The sequence below is a fragment of the Vigna umbellata genome, chromosome 3 (genome assembly GCF_029865625.1).
Source record: "Vigna umbellata cultivar VRB3 chromosome 3, Vumbellata_1.0, whole genome shotgun sequence".
NCBI lineage: Eukaryota > Viridiplantae > Streptophyta > Magnoliopsida > Fabales > Fabaceae > Vigna > Vigna umbellata.
In genome coordinates, this window is record NC_142167.1 from 32,961,709 (window position 1) to 32,979,221 (window position 17,513).

General features: G+C 38.0%; 1 protein-coding gene across 2 annotated transcripts; it reads right to left on the bottom strand.

Annotated features, from left to right (window-relative positions):
* Nucleotides 1–324: 324 nt before the first annotated feature.
* Nucleotides 325–17,175, bottom strand: LOC124841829 (SMAD/FHA domain-containing protein). 2 transcript variants are annotated; one of them, XM_088109883.1, is made up of 13 exons: nt 16,851–17,175; nt 15,235–15,407; nt 15,024–15,127; nt 14,427–14,507; nt 14,033–14,136; nt 13,861–13,947; nt 12,676–12,878; nt 12,253–12,454; nt 12,116–12,166; nt 11,922–12,020; nt 11,772–11,831; nt 11,423–11,547; nt 325–1,682 (listed from the first exon to the last, which is right to left on the bottom strand). In XM_088109883.1, exons 1-13 carry the CDS (start codon nt 17,049–17,051, stop codon nt 512–514), a joined length of 2,661 nt encoding a protein of 886 aa, XP_087966009.1. In that variant the 5' UTR covers nt 17,052–17,175; the 3' UTR covers nt 325–511. The 2 variants fall into 2 exon arrangements, with proteins under 2 accessions (XP_087966009.1, XP_087966010.1); XM_088109884.1 differs by having other exon boundaries at nt 11,423–11,544; nt 16,851–17,174.
* Nucleotides 17,176–17,513: the final 338 nt, after the last annotated feature.

Consider the following 17,513-nt stretch of genomic DNA (forward strand, 5'->3'; position numbering starts at 1 on the left):
AGACAACGAACAAATTTTATGATATATAATGGTCATATTCCACCTTTTATTTCTACAACATATCCATAAAATACATATTATAACGACAATATGGCAAAGTGGTAATATATTAGCATTTATGTTATTAGCTCGGCGAACCAGAGTTTCATATTCCAGGCACACATGGTAAATTTTTCAGTAAACAAGTTATAGTCAAATTCGACAGACTGACACTTTAACATGCTTGTATCGATAAAAATCAAAATGGTATGTCATTTCCCTAGATGGACTACTTGAAGCATGTATTAACTAGCAACTTCATACTTTTTTATCAAACTATTTCCATTTAATGAAGCAAAATCGCATTTAATAATTTTTCATTAATTGAATGCAAAAACATGCCTTAATATAATTACAAAGGAAGGGGGTAGGGAGCTAGGGAAATTGCAAAAAATACAGGAGATTCCTTCGGTATCTATACAACTAATACATACCAGAATAACTATGTACAATCTCCAACAACGCAGGAAAATCAATCTTCTTGGGTGTCTTCATCATCTTCATCCATTGTATCACCCTTCTTTTTATCCTCCTCATCATGGTAACTAACCTGAGTTTCGTCATCAGATATCAATCCACCCTTTGCATCCGCTACGTTATCCATGCTAGTGTTGCTACAACTCTCAGTATCCGTGCTAGTGTTGCTACAACTCTCAGTATCCGAGTCAGATGAACAGCCTCCGTCTTTTCTCTCTTGGTCACAATCGTATGCAGAACCTCCAAATTGCTCCCTCAAATCAGGAGCAACAATGCCAATCATCTCACTTAGTTCTCGACGTGCATTTTGTCTGGCAACTGCAGCATCAGAAAGTGTAGTCTGACTCTCAGCCACCACGACATTTGAATCATGCAATGCTCCTGAACCTTCATTAGTATCTCTGCTTCTTAGAGATTCATTTTCTTCATGAATGGAAGGGGCTGTACTGCAAGCCCAGCTACCAGCAACTTCAGAAGTTAAAAGGTCTGCTGTTGTGATTGTGCCTTCAACTTCTGTATCCTCAATGGTCTTCTGAGTGTCTAAAGGATTATTCGATTGATGGTGATGCAAACCTTCACGAGAAGGTATGTGAGCAAGCTCCTCAGTTTCTTGTACATTGTTATCATCATCATCAATTTGCATTGTGTCCCCACCTAAACACTTGTTCAAATCAATATTCTGTTCACCCTGGTTTGTAGGACTTTCAGTTTCAAGAACTTTTTCAGTGCCTACAGCAGCATCTTTCTCCAATACATCGCCTGTGCCAATACCATCGATTTTATAACCATAGCCACCTCTGACACTATGCTCATGGTCAGCGCTGGTGAATTCTGCCTCTTGTGTATTTTGACATTCTTCACTTCTTATATCACAGTCATGCTTCTCAGTGACACTTGCGTCATTGCTTGATGTTTCAACCTGATCTATGTTGACCTTTTGTGCAGAAGTAGTTGACCCTGCCTTGGCATCATTTTGGCTATGGTATCCATCATCTTTTTCTCTGCCCGAGATCCCACCAATGACTCCATCCATTTCTACAGAAGTATTGTCATAATTTTCTTCATCTTCAAGAGTTCTTTGCATAGATTTCAATTGTTCCTGTTGCTTAGCAAACAGAACTTGTATCTCTTCAGTAGTGGAATAAAATGATCGAAGCTGTGTTTCCCTGCAAAGCATCAGAGAGCTTCAGCTGCAAAATCTAGAAATCTACAATCATTATGAAGAATGCAAGAGGTGTACATGATGCATTACCAAAGCATAACTGTCAACATAGACTTCACATACTATGATTCAGTAGTACAATAACCAGCTAGGACTTGTAAAATTCAGTTGAAATCAAATCAATATGAATGACAATACGTACTTACGGACACCAGTATCCACATTCTAAACATAAATAACGTTGCTGAGTAGTATGTATTCAAATCAAAGTAACACAATTAACCACAAAATTCCTTCTTTTGCAATCAAAGCCATCAACTTAGTCACAAACATTCTTTCAGACATTCTCTATAGAGATGCCAATAGAAAAAGTTTTATAAGCAACAAATACTCCAAAAATATCTTTTAAACAAGGCTCCCTAAACTATTGGATACTCCAACTCTTGCTGAACATGTTTCTACATCCATTTTGTCTCATTTTACTTTTAGATCTGTTAGAATAATTACCCTATGTATCATCATTAAGCCTACTTAAGGGTAGTGTGTCTAGTATCTATAGTAGTAGTACCTAGGTCTGCACCTAGGTGTCTAGGGACAGTTCCGTAATCTTTCATGTACTTTTGTATCAAAACTTTCTTGTATATAGAATGAGAGTGAGAGGAATATTTTAAGCCCTCTAGAAATATTTTACAGTTTCAATCTCAAGTAGATCAGTTTAAAAGTTAGTTAAGATCCATCAGAGTAATATTTATAAAATCCTAGTATACATGATCCTTGTGAAGATCTCATTAGAAAGTTCCTATCTAATTTAATCTGCATAAAGGGATAATTGTTATAACACAAATGTCCTCTGATATTCTATGCAGTAGAGATGTCATTTGAACCCTTGACCCATGGGTTAGTCCTGGTCCCCTCTAAAACTAAACCCTATATTTTTAGTCCATTCAATGGGGGCCTTTTCTAAAGCTCTAACCCCTTAAACCCCATGTAAAGTGGGTTGGGATAGGGTTGGGATAAGATTAGGATAGGACTAGCCCTAAAACTAAATTAATTCGTTCCGCCATTTCCTTTTAAAAGCCAAACCTGCTAACATTATTGCCTCTAATATCCAATAAGTTGACATCAGACACAAACTTTTTAGAAGAACCAGGATGAAGTCATATATTACCTCCACCACACAATCAATCTTTATTTAAATCTTCGAATCTACTTTTCACCACTTCGCTATTACAGTACTACAATTTCAGTGTTTCAAATTTTAATTACAAAATTCAATGTTCTTAATATCACATACTCTAATATTCTTCTACATAAACTTTGTCTTTTCTCTCTTTATATGATGTTATGTTTACAACAAAAAAAAAACAAAAGACTTACTAAGACTACCTCAGGAAGAGATTTGACAATATAGTTGCCTGTCCTTGGGTTTGTTTTGTTTAAGGATAGTTTGAGGTTCTTTTATTGTCTCTTAGATTTTGCCATCTGAGTTAGATTTGTAAGCAGCACAGCAAGGGTGTTTGGAAGTTTATTTTTTGGTTGGCTTTACAGTATTGGTGGGAGGGTTGTTGCACTTAGGCCCATTTTTTTGTTAGTGACCTGTGATTGCTTAAAATTATCTATAGGAGTCTCTTCAGAGAAATTTGTATCTTGATTGATTAGCTTAGTTCTGCTGAAGCTTTACTTGATAGAATGCTCTCTTCTCTATAAATTGCCAGACAAAATCTTTTTGTTTTTTAATGTTTAGAGATATCAGTAATCATAACTGCTTAGTTCCATTGGGTAAGGAAAATAATTATATCTCAAACATATTTGATGATTGGTAAATGTGAGAGAGAATAACAGAAAAGGGGAGCAGAGAGAGCAGAATAGTCAGAGAGAGAATAATCAACCAAATACTTTCATTTTTGTTACCCCTTTACTGCACCCAAAATGTGCTATATATGCACTTTCTTATAACTGCCTAACAATAACAAGGCAATTAAAATAAAAGGAAGAGGAAAAGCAGAAAAAAATCATAACAAACTTGTGATTCCCTAATCATTCCTAACAGATTTCCCTTTCTCACGTGCATGAGGTATAGTCACCACATAATCCTTAAAGTGTTGAGGTAGCTGAAGCTGCCTTTTACTAGCCCTGCATATCACAGCCTCAGAATCAGTGGAGTGGCCCAACTGTGATGATGCAACTGTAGTGGACTCATTGGAGGGGATCAGTGTAATAGGCCCAGAGATCCTTACACTTTAGTTGTTTATTTTCTTTTGTCCTTATAAAGGACTACTATTTGAGTTATTAATATGTTGTTAGGTTTTTGAGTAAGAGACCTAACTTTTCTCGCAACACCCACTCACGCCAAAGCAAATAAACAAGAGAAAACAAAGGAAAGGTGTATAATCTCTGTAATTGTATGTATTCACTGTAACTGTAACACGAAAACAATAACAACTCGGGAGCGTAATCCCCCTCAACAAGGTCCAAGACCTGTTTACAAAACGTAAGAAATGGCCAGCTGCCTCAACAGAAATAAAGAATGTTTATTTATACTTTCTCTGTCCCCCTAATAACCTTGTTAGAATAATTATTAAGTCTACCTATGATTAGTAGAGCAGGGCCTAAAAGTAGGTAGTTGTGTGTTGGGTTATCTATAATGATTGTTCCTAGCAGTCTAGGACAATCTCTTCATCTTCCATCTATCTATTATATCAGTTTTTTATCTATATAAATAATAGAACTGAGAAGGGTCTTTCAAGCCCTTTAGAACTATTTTTCTCTGTTTTAGATCTCTAAGTTGGTATCAGAGCAGGTTCATCCTGCTCTGGTTTCTGTCCTGGGTTGTCCACCAGCACTGTCACTGCTGTTTGCACCTGTCCGGTGCCGTTCGCGGTTGTTCGCGGCTGTCTCGCCACTATCTGCAGCTGTCAACTGCAGTTTGGAGTTCTTCAACTTGGTTGTCCACCATCTCGATGTTGTCCGCTGCTGTCCACCACCGTTCGCCGCCGGCCGCCGTCACTGTTCCGTCAGGCGACCACTGGATCTGGTTCGCCTCTTCACGCGACAGCCAACCCCACCAGTGGGTTCGCCTGATTCTCCTCCACGCTCCGCCACGCGCCGCCTCTTTGTGCGCTGCGAACAGGCGCGTGTTGTCCACGCGCCGCCCTCTGCTCACCGGAAAGTCGCCGCGCCACCTCCATAGCTGTCGCCCTCTGCTCCTCTGTCCGTTCTGCCCCTCAAAACTCTACTTTGGTGTGTCCAGAAGCTCCCCTTTAAGAAAACCCTAAGAAACCCTTTAGGATTTTCTGGTTCTTCACGGTTTTTCTGGTTTTTTCTGGTTCCTTTTCCTGTTTTTTATCAAAGAATGGCGTCTGGAAGTGCCCTTTCTTTCTCTGGAAGTCCCTCAATCACTTCCGAAAAGCTAAATGGAAAGAATTATCTGTGTTGGTCTGCTGCTGTGGAAATGTGGTTCCTTGGTCAAGGACATTATGACCACCTTGAGCAGGATGGGAGCCAAGTTCCTTCTGACAAAGCTGAACAATGGAAACAAGCTGATTTCCAATTGTGTGCCCTATTGTGGCAATCTGTGGAACCACGACTTTTGATATCTCTGAGAGCGTTCAAGACATGTTACACTTTTTGGAAGAAAGCTCAAAGCATTTATGCTAATGATATTCAACGTCTCTATGATACCGCAAACAAGCTCGCCTGTCTCAAAATGACAGACCATGATATGGTCTCCTTCATGACTGAAGCCCAAGCAGCTGTGGAAGAATTGAGAATGTTCTTGGAAGTGGAATCTTCGGAAGATATCAAAAAGAAGCTTGACAAGTATTATATGGTGATGATCCTCCGTGCTTTGCATCCAGATTTGAATCACATCAGAGATCAACTTCTGACAAGTCATGAGGTCCCTTCCTTGGAAGCCTTGACCACACGTCTTCTTCGTGTTCCGGTGTCTCAGTCTCAGGAAGCTCATGAAACAATGGAACCATCTGTCATGGTTGCCACGCGAGGAAGAGGAGGACGTGGCACTAGAGGAGGAGGACGTGGAGGTCGAGGACGTCCACAGTGCTCTTACTGTAAGAGAGTGGGTCACACCCAAGAAAACTGCTACTCCTTGCATGGCTTTCCTTCAAAAACCGCCAATATCTCTAAGGCTGAAACTTCCACTTCCAACTCCAAGTTCACTGAGGAAGAGTATCAAGAGTATCTGCGATTAAAGTCTAACAGTTTGGCGCAATCATCTCAGTCCCCAAGTACGTCCACAGCTTGCATTTCTCAATCCATGGAAGGTCTAAATTCATGGGTAATTGACTCGGGTGCTTCTGATCACATTTCTGGTAATACCTCATTGTTCTCAACCCTTTCCCTCCAAGAAAAACCCCATTTCATTACCCTTGCAAATGGCTCTAAAACTTGTTCAAAGGGAGTCGGTCAAGTCTCCCTGTCTCCCTCTCTAACTCTGAAATTTGTTCTTTTTGTCCCTAACTGTCCATTCAATTTAATTTCCCTAAGTCAGTTAACCAAAATGTTACCTTGTTCAATAACTTTCGATTCAAAATCTTTTGTTATACAGGAGCGTGGCTCGGGGAGACAGATTGGAGAAGGATATGAAGCTGGAGGTTTATACCATTTTGGATCTCGTCCACGGGTATCTTGTGTTGCAGCTCTTCCCCCTAAAGTGTTACATGATCGGTTTGGTCATCCTCACTTGTCAAAGTTAAAAAAGATGTGTCCTGAACTTAGTGGTCTTCAGACTTTAGAATGTGAGTCATGTCAACTAGGAAAACATGTTAGATCTGTCTTTCCTAAAAGGTCTCAATCAATGTGTACTTCTAGTTTCTCTATTATTCATTCTGATGTCTGGGGACCTAGTCGCGTCTCTTCTTTTGGGTTTAGGTATTTTGTTACTTTTATTGATGAGTATTCTAGATGTACTTGGGTTTATCTAATGAAAGATCGCTCTGAATTGTTACCCATTTTCACATCTTTTTTGAATGAAATCAAGAACCAATTTGGTCACGTAATTAAAGTCTTAAGAAGTGATAATGCTAAAGAGTATTTCTCCTCAACTTTTTCTTCACTTCTTAGCTCCCATGGTATTTTGCATCAGTCCACTTGTCCTCATACACCCCAGCAAAATGGTATAGCCGAAAGAAAAAATAGACACTTGGTTGAAACGGCTCGTACCCTTTTGCTTGGTGCTAATATTCTTGTTCATCATTGGGGGATGCCATCTTAACTGCATGTTTTCTTATTAATAGGATGCCTTCCTCCTCTCTCAATAATAAAGTCCCTTTCTCCATTCTCTTTCCCAATGATCCTCTCTTTCACACCTCTCCTCGAGTCTTTGGTTGTGTTTGTTTTGTTCACGACATGTCTCCGGGGCTCGACAAGCTCTCTGCTCGTGCGATCAAATGTGTCTTTTTGGGCTATTCTCGGCTTCAAAAAGGGTACCGGTGTTACTCTCCTGAAACCAAAAAGTACTACATGTCTGCCAATGTTACCTTCTTTGAACAAACACCTTTCTTCTCTCCCTCTGTTCAAGATGTTCATATCCTCCACCAGGTCCTTCCTCTTCCAGTGGTTGAGTCTAATATCTCCAATGCCTCAGTCAATCCAACTCATGCCCAAGGTCCTCCCGAACCTTCCTCTCCACATACTGATGGCCTTCGACACAGTACCCCGGTGAGTAATCCTCTTCCAGAAAATGGTGGATCTCCTCCTTCAGATTCTTCTCCGTCACCATCTCCTGTCACGCCTCCTGGTGAAGATGATTTTGGTTGGCCCATTGCTCTCAGAAAAGGTACTCGTTCCACTCGAAACCCTCATCCCATTTATAATTTTCTTAGTTATCACAGAGTGTCGCCCTCCTTTTATTCCCTTTTATCCTCAGTATCTCCCGTGGTTATTCCTAAAGATGTGAAAGAAGCACTTGATCATCCTGGATGGCGACAAGCCATGATTGAAGAAATGCAGGCTCTTGACCACAGTCATACTTGGGAGCTTGTGCCACTTCCCCCGGACAAAAAGGCTGTTGGTTGTCGATGGGTATATGCAATTAAGGTCGGCCCTAATGGTGACATTGATAGGCTCAAAGCCCGGCTGGTTGCAAAAGGATACACTCAGGTTTATGGTCTTGATTATTGTGACACCTTTTCTCCCGTGGCAAAGATGACTACCATTCGATTGTTCTTTGCAATGGCAGCCATTCGTCATTGGCCACTTCATCAGTTGGATATCAAAAATGCCTTTCTCCATGGTGATCTTGAGGAAGAAGTTTATATGGAGCAACCTCCAGGGTTTGTTGCTCAGGGGGAGTCTGGTATGGTTTGTAAATTGAACCGATCTCTATATGGGCTCAAGCAATCACCACGTGCTTGGTTTGGAAAGTTTAGCTCCATTGTTCAAAAATTTGGACTAAAACGCAGTGAAGCAGATCATTCAGTCTTTTATTATCATTCGTCTCCTGGGAAATGTGTTTACTTGATAGTATATGTTGATGATATAGTTATTACAGGAAATGATATTGCTGGAATATCTCAATTGAAGGAGTACTTGTGTAGACATTTCCAAACCAAGGATCTTGGGAGCCTCAAATACTTCCTAGGCATTGAAGTAGCTCAGTCAAAAGATGGAGTTGTAATCTCCCAAAGGAAGTATGCTCTGGATATTTTGCAAGAAACAGGCATGATTGATTGTAGACCGGTTGATAGCCCTATGGATCCAAATCAAAAATTAACAACAGAAGAAGGTGAATTATTCTCCGACCCGGAGAGATATAGGAGGCTAGTTGGAAAACTAATCTATCTCACTATTACAAGGCCGGATCTATCTTTTGCAGTTGGAGTGGTTAGTCAGTTTATGCAAGCTCCATGTGTTGGCCATTGGAATGCTATCATTCGCATTCTAAGGTATGTGAAAAAGGCTCCCGGGCAAGGGCTGTTATATGAAGAAAAAGGAAGCCTTCAGGTGTCAGGATATTGTGATGCTGATTGGGCAGGTTCTCCTATTGATAGACGATCTACTACTGGATATTGTGTTTTCCTTGGAGGAAACATTATCTCATGGAAAAGTAAGAAACAAAATGTAGTGGCTCGATCAACAGCTGAGGCTGAATATAGGGCAATGGCTTCATTAACATGTGAACTTATATGGGTGAAGCAGTTCCTTCAAGAGCTTAACTTTTGTGGCATCCAAAGTATGAAGATGTATTGTGATAACCAAGCTGCTCTTCACATTGCATCAAATCCAGTGTTTCACGAGAGAACCAAACATATAGAAATTGATTGTCATTTTGTTCGGGAAAAATTATTGTCAAAAGAAATATGTACTGAGTTTGTTGGATCAAATGACCAACTCGCAGATGTGTTGACTAAGTCGTTAAGGGGACCTCGGATTGAGTTTATTTGTTCCAAACTTGGTACTTACAATTTGTATGCTCCAGCTTGAGGGGGAGTGTTAGAATAATTATTAAGTCTACCTATGATTAGTAGAGCAGGGCCTAAAAGTAGGTAGTTGTGTGTTGGGTTATCTATAATGATTGTTCCTAGCAGTCTAGGACAATCTCTTCATCTTCCATCTATCTATTGTATCAGTTTTTTATCTATATCAATAATAGAACTGAGAAGGGTCTTTCAAGCCCTTTAGAACTATTTTTCTCTGTTTTAGATCTCAAGTAACCTAACAAACTTTGTCACTCTTTTTATTCTTCCTACTGTTCGGTAATACCGTTCGGTCCTTCACTCCTTCCTCCCACCGTTCAGTATTAGTGTAGATATTGTTTGGTCCCTTATCGTTCGGTACTCTTCTTTTTCCTCCTTTCATAAACTTTCCAACTCCTAACATATGTTCTCCAAATATTTACAATAACAATGAGGATAAATTGGAAGTCATGGATAAACCTCGTTTTTTATGTTGTTTCTCAGTTACATACACTTAATGTTAATCTACATTTTTGTTAAATGTTAGATCCATTTGCAAGGATTATGAAATGAGGTTTTTCTCGAAAGGAAATAGATGAAAACAAAGATGTATTACCATAAATGTGATCAGAAGCACCTGAGTCAATTACCCATGAATTTTGACCTTCCATAGATTGAGAAATGCAAGTTGTTGATGTACTGGGAGATTGAGATGGTTGTGCCAAGCTGTTAGACTTTAACCTTAAATACTCTTGATATTCATCCTCAAAAAACATAGAAGTGGAAGTTTCAGTCTTCGAAATATTGGCGGTTTTGGAAGGGAAACCATGTAAGGAGTAGCAATTCTCTTGAGTGTGACCCATCCTTTTACAGTATGTGCATTGAGGACGTCCCCGACCTCCTCGTCCTCCTCCTCTAGTGCCACGTCCTCCTCTTCCTCGTGTGGCAACCATGAGATGGTTCCACTAGTTCATGCGCTTCTTGAGTTTGAGGTACGGGACACGCAGAAGGCGAGTGGTCAATGTTTCCATGGAGGGGACCTCATGACTAGTTAGAAGTTGATCTCTGAGATGATCAAAATCGGGATGTAGGGCACGAAAGATCAACACCATGTAAAATTTGTCTAGTTTCTTTTTGATATCCTCTAATGGGTCCGCTTCCCAAAACATCTCGAGTTCTTCGACAGCAGATTGGGCATCAGCCATGAAGGACACCATATCATGGTCTGCCATTTTAAGAGATGCAAGCTTGTTCTTAGTGTCATAGAGACATTGAATATCGTTGGCATAAATGCTTTGGGCTTTCTCCCAAAAGGAGTGACAAGTTTTGAAAGCCCTCAAAGATACAAGAAGTTTGGGTTCCACTGATTGCCATAACAGGGCACACAACTGGAAATCTGCTTGTTCCCACTGATCAGCTTTTTCAGTAGGCACATGGCTTCCATCTCGCTCAAGGTGGTCATAATGCCCTTGGCCAAGGAACCACATTTCAACGACAGCAGACCATGATAGATAATTTTTTCCATTTAGCTTCTCGGAGGTAATTGATGGACTTCCGGAGAAGGAAAGAGTACTGCCAGACGCCATTTCTGAAGAAGACGAATAGTACCAGCGAGGAACAAGAAAACCCTAAGGGTTTAGACGAACGGAACTGTGATAGCGATGGATGACGGTGGCCGGCGACGGCAGACGGTGGACGGTGGCCGGACGGTGGCCGACGACGGACAGTGGCGGATGGTGGCGGGCAGCGACAGACTGTGGCGCCAGACAAATATTACGAGACAGAAACCAGAGCGAGATCGACCCGCTCTGATACCAACTTGAGAATTAAACTGTAAAATAATTCTAGAGAGCTTGATTGATTCCTCTCATGATCTTCTATTTATAAGAATAAATTGATACAAAAGTACATAATAAATAGGGTAACCCTAGACACAATATAATGATGATAAAATCGGATAAATATCCTAACATATACAAACTGTAATGATAATAGTTTATTACTATATTGTTTTCACACTAAAAAGAAACACCCATGAGCTGGCCCTAACCCATAAGGCTTTGTTGATATTTTGGTCCTGCAAGCTTTTTCTATATAGGCTTTTTTTGGCCCGGTGGGCTTTTTTGACCCTAACCCATGTGGTTCAAGGCCAAATCCTATGAGATGGGCCAAATTGATAAGTCTACTATGCAAGTAAGTGTAGTCTATGTTGGGGATTCTACCTACTTTTCAAATCACAAATGTCCAATTATTATAATCAACATCAAATCCCCAACTTTTCAAATCACAAATGTTCAATGATTATAATCAACATTAAATCTAGTCTTACCGAAGCATTAGTCTTTCCCTAGCACCTTTTAACCTCCGCCTTTCAAAATCAAGATCTCTCATTGCAGCATTTATCTCAAGCTCAAGAACAGAAACTTTAGCCCATGCTTCTTCTCGTGCTGCCTGCTAACAACATCAACAAAAACCTCGGCTTCAAATAAGGAAATTTGACCCGCAAGAAAAAAGGGAGCTTAAAGAAAGAGGATAAGATATAGAACACAAAAACACCCAATTAGAAAACAAAGAAGCATATAAACTATAAATATTTCTTCCTTTAGATGAAGAGCAGCATTAGTATTAGTCAGATAAAGTCAACTTTGTATTCACTTATGTGTTTCACATATATCTACCTTTTCGCTCTCAAGCTCTTTCCTTAATCTTCTTGTTTCCTGTTGTTCAAGTTCTACTTTCTGCTCCACGAGTTAAAATTTATTTTCAGCTTGATATCAAGCAAAATATGATAAAGTAACACAATAATCTATATAAAATTATCCGATTACCTTCACTTCATTTTCAGCGGCTAGTTTCTCTTCATGTACTTGGGTTTCCAATTGGCGAACTTTATTGTCAGATATAACCAACTTTTGCCTGGTATCCTCCTACAAAAGAAAAGGGATATAAAGAGGAAATTTATACACAAAGTACAAGTGAAAAAAACGGTCTTCAACTAACAGGACCAAAATCAAAACAATACCAGCTTGGACCTCAAGGTTTCAGCCAGCAAAGACATTTCTCTCTCTGACTCCTACAACAAATATTGAGAAAGAACGTAAGCTCCTAATAGTACAAAGGGAGAAGTTTCTTACAAATTTAGCATCAAAACTTTCAAACCTGAAGCTTATTTATTGCTTCCTGTAGCTCTCTTTCTCTTCTTAAGGCAGCATCAGAGAGTCGTTTTAATTCCTCTTCAGCCTCAGACTGGGCTTTATGAACGGCAGCTTTTAGATCAGCTGCAGCCTTTTCTCGCTCTTCTTTTCGTTGAGTCCGCTCATCATCTAATTGTTCCTTTAGTTCAGCTATGTTTACCTTTTGACTACACAACGACAAAGAGATAGTTACTACACTGTCAGCATAAATAATACAACTTTTAGAACTTAGATCCAGCCCAATTCACTATGTAACATAAAACACCAATCAACCAAGGAACAGCTGAAACTAAATCAACATGAACAACTTAAAGCAATAATAAGAGAAACATTAAAACAAAATGATATTATAAGGTACAGAAGTGCAGACGAATTAACTAATCCATACCTACTTATTATTGAATTTGCTTCAGCACACGACTGTGTAGAAGCACTGAGCCTTTCATTAAGGTCTTCCAGGGCATGTCTTTGTTCAGCAGACGCTTTGTTGAGATCCCCCAATTCCTTCTGTTTGAGATCCACTGTTTGCTGTAATTCTTTTAATTGGTCAAGGTAACCGTTTGCAACTGATTCTTTGACTGATTTTATTTCCTACATAATATGAATCATAAAGTAGATAAGACATTGTAAATTATAGACCATGTGAATAATGATGGTGAAATATAGATCAAACATTTCTTTTAGAATCGATAAAATGCAGATATAGTTGATTTAAATCACATCTGAATTTCTTTTAGACAAGGTAAAGTCAAAGTAAAAAATTCAGTGGCATAGATAGATATAAGTTGGGGAGGGTAGGGGGATCTTTAAAAAAATTAAAATAAAATTGTGAGAAGGAGAGAAAATGAGGACTCGTGATGAATTCTGGGTTTGAATCATGAACAGAACACATTTTTTCTTTCCGAGAAATCACAAATACAAAGGATAGTTACAAAAATACGCATTTAATTAAGTCACAAGCAATCTGTTCTGTTTATATTACTATTACGAGTACCTTACTTTTAACACTCCCCCTCAACAAAGGAGTATACAGATCATGTATCGAGCTTGCTACCTATATAACTCCCTGGGGGACGGGGACCTCTCAATGATTTCATGGAAACATTTGCCAATTTGATAATTGGAATTAACAAAATGGTGATGTCTCCTCTCCTAGTAAGGTCTTGGCTCTAATGAAATGGAAGTCAATCTCAATGTATGATCCTTTTCTGGAATACTAGTTTTAGGCAATATGTGATGTTGCCTAGTTATCACAAATAAGTGTCCTAAGAACAATCTGTCTAAATCACTGTTCTTTGAGTAACTATTTGAGCAAGATAAGCTCATATGAATTAATGTTCCACTTCTGCACTTAATCCGACAATCACATATTGTTTCTTTCTTTTACAAGAAATTAAATTACCACAAGGGAAGATACAAGGTTAATTATCAGTGGCTCTAATTATCTTAAGTATATAACATAATCTGTCCTTTTTACATCATTTGTAAAATTAAGTATTAAGTTTAAAGTATTTTTAGGAACCTCAGCTTAATCTAGGTGTTGTCCCAGCAAGTTCAACAATGATTTACATACACTCTCATGGCGTTCAACAGCTGTTCGGTTGTCACTACGCAAAGTATCAATTGTAACCACTTGATTCTCCAATTGCTTTCTCAATTCCTGTCAGGAAGATATTGGGTACGATTAAAGAAAGAAAAAAAGTTTACAAAACTAACTAATATGCAATCCTTCTAAATTAACATACTGTGTTTGATCTTTGAAGGCTTCGAAAATCATCTAGAGATATGGGACCCTCAGGAGCACCGATGCCTAAACCTTTCAATCTCTTGTTTTCAGAAATAAAATCCTCTACACATGAAACAAAAGATGATTGAAGACAGAAGAAAAGAAAAATGTATTAGAAAGTGAAATAAAATTAAATATCAAATCAATATATTATATACCTTAATCATCCACAAAATGAGGTAATTTGCAAAGAGTCAATCATGTGTAAAGGAAATTATGAATCTCAGCACGCACATAAAACTTCAAATCAACATAAATTTACAAGCTTGATTCTACTTACACAAAAATCAGAACATAATTCAAGAATGACAAAAAAAGGCAAATATAGGAGCTGCTGCTCATTATTACACTACCTGCTTTTCGTTTAACAACTGCATTATCTGGCATGGGGCTAGACACAAGCACATCTCGATATACAAAAGCAAAAGCCAGATCTGCATGATAAGACCAAATTATGATAATTTGAAATAGAATAAAATACAGAAGGCAATAATATACTCTCAAAAGCAGCAATATGTCAAATTTATAACAAATAATTATAGTAGTTGTTCAACTTTCAAATAAAGGTTCATAAGCAAAAGCAGAAATAACAAAAGTTGTCGTGAACTAAATAAAAATCTTTATATGGGACAATGTTCTATTTTATTTATTTTCACAAATACAAATGAAATCATAAAGGGAGATAACTAATCAGAATTATATTACCTTTTCCAATGACAATTTGCAACCAAGTAGCACTAAAACATACATTTGCTCAAATATTTTGTAAAATTTGTATATACTTTTCACAATTAAAGGAAATGAAAAAAAAAAAGGTAATGGAATATAGAGAACATATCCTCAACATTAACCGGTCAAAAATCAATTTCTACAACTACAGTGAGAACAGGAGGAACAGATATAAAACAATGAAATATTAGGCTATTGTAGGGAATTCAAAATTACAATACCATGCTGCGGAGGAGCAGCAAATGATATAATATCACCATGGCAGACTTTCACCGCAGCACCATTCTTTTTCAATTTCTCCCAGTTTAGGTAAGTTCCATTTGTGCTGAAGAAAGTTTTACAAAAATGAGAATATGAAGAAAAGACGGGGAAAAGCTCTTTAATTCCTATTAAATGATGGGTAGACCTCAAGTTCCAAAAACAAATCAATACCTTGTATCTTTCAAGAGTATTGATGTGGCATTCTCCATATTTTCATTAGTAACCTTCATCCTGTATATTCGGCAATGATTTGCGCTAACAGAATTGGAATCAATCTGGAAACGCACATCCTCTACCAATCGCCCAAGGCAGTGTTCATCAGCACTTAATATAATGTTAATTCCCTGTTGCAGCCGTTTATGAAAAAAAAATTAAAAGCGCGATGAACACTTAAACCAAAAAATTGAAAATAAAAGAAAGTGTCAGTCAGTAACATTGGGCTCAGAGAAAACAAGTAGGAATAAACTACCATGCACAATTTGATTAAAATGTTTGTAACTTTGAAATCACGGATGTTTGTGGGTCTGGGTCAAGTGCTGAAATTGAAATGCCACTGATTGAATTGTACCTAATTGCCTAACATTTCCCTTAACGAGTAGTTTGGATGATCTGTAGTAGATTTTTAGTTGACTATTGTAAAGGAGCAACAAACGCAATCCTCATCTAGTGGGGTCTGGCCGTCTGGGGAGGAATACACAGCCTAACTCAGACTAGCAGAGAAATTATTTGATGGGTTGTCCACCCATGCATGACTTTTAAGTCAGAAGGCAGCAACCTAACCATTGTGCCAAGGCTCACACTCATACAGGAGCAACAGAATTTCCACTAAATTGACAATATAAAGGACATCAACAAACAGCTCACAGTCTAAACAAAGTACAAAAAATTCTTTAAGATAATCTTTGTTTCATGTTTTTAACCACGTCCCTTCGTATGGTTTTTGTTTGCAGTCGACACAACCAACATCTTAAAGGACTCAATGTAGACTACATTTACCCAAAAATAATGAACAATAGGGTCAATTCCCCAATACTATTGTTATACAAAAAACAAGTCAACAACATATACATATTAACCTCACCTTCGTATAATAACAAAAATTCAACTAGTGCAACCATTTTAAATTCTAAAATCATAAATCATTAAATAAAAAGTGTAAAATGACATTTTATAACCCAAAGTTAGCCTACAATTCATTATTTTTCATTTAAGAAGGGTTTTCCCATTCCCTTTCTTTCTAGCAAAGGTAATGGCATTCCAAAGCAATAACAATATAAAAACCTCAAGAAACCTTTAAAACTACTTCCCATTGTCTTCCTAAAATACGACAAAACTACCACTCCGTATTACACAACAACAAATATTAATTATTCCATCCGTCCTTCACAATTCAAATATAAACAAATATTTATCCATTATGTTTTAATAAAACAAAGACTACTGACAAAATATCAGTTGCTAATTCGCACAAGTACAAAAACTCTCGTTTACTGGGTTTCAATCTCTTCAACAAGACGTTGTGTTTGTATATGGGAAGAAAAAACCATGATTGGGATAGAAGAAGCTGACCAATCACTTTCCCCCGAAACATTAGTTATCAGAAAAATAAGTAAATAATTTAAACTAACAACATATAATCACGAAAAAACTAAGCATTCATATTCAATTATCCTTGAACTCAAGAAACTTGAGTTAAATAGAGCCAAAACAACACAACACTGGAAGCTTGTACATAATAAACTTTTGGAAGAAGAAAGAAAGAGTAAAAGAGGAAAAAATGGGGAAACCTGGTGCCTTTTGCGGGCATTATTGGAAATGGCAGTGAGAACGCCCCAAACGCGAGGATCAGAGTTGTGAAGAGGCTGCGAGGCAATGTTGGAGGCAACGGAAACAATGCGCGCTCTAGGGCTTACACTCGCCGGACATTGATCACTGCCATTGTTACCTCTCGACGCTGACGACGGGGTTCCCACCTTCTCCTCTTCCATGGCCGCGTCGAAACCCTAGTTCACTGGAACTTCCAGAATTGAATTTCTTTGTCCTCTTCAGCACTGAAAAGTATAAAGAGTGTGAAGTGCAGCGAAGCGATTGGTGAGGGTTTCCTTTTGAAACAGACAACAAGCTTCCCTTGAAAGCTTTGTAACTTTTTTCTTTATCTGCCTCTCTGTTTTACGTTCTGTAGGTAAAATTAGTTTTCGATTAAAAGTATTTTAACCCCTTTTAATTTTTTATTAAAAATATTTTAAACTCTTTTAATATATATTTTACCATTTAACTAACTGTTATCATTTTACAAATTTTTTTTCTAAGTTTCTTTTTTTTTTTATGTGTTATCAGAATTTTTTAATTAAAAGTTAGTGAATTCGTGGCTTTACAATATATACTATTGAATAATATTATTAAATACAAAATAGAGTTTGGTTCGATTTGAACTGAAATGATTTTTAACA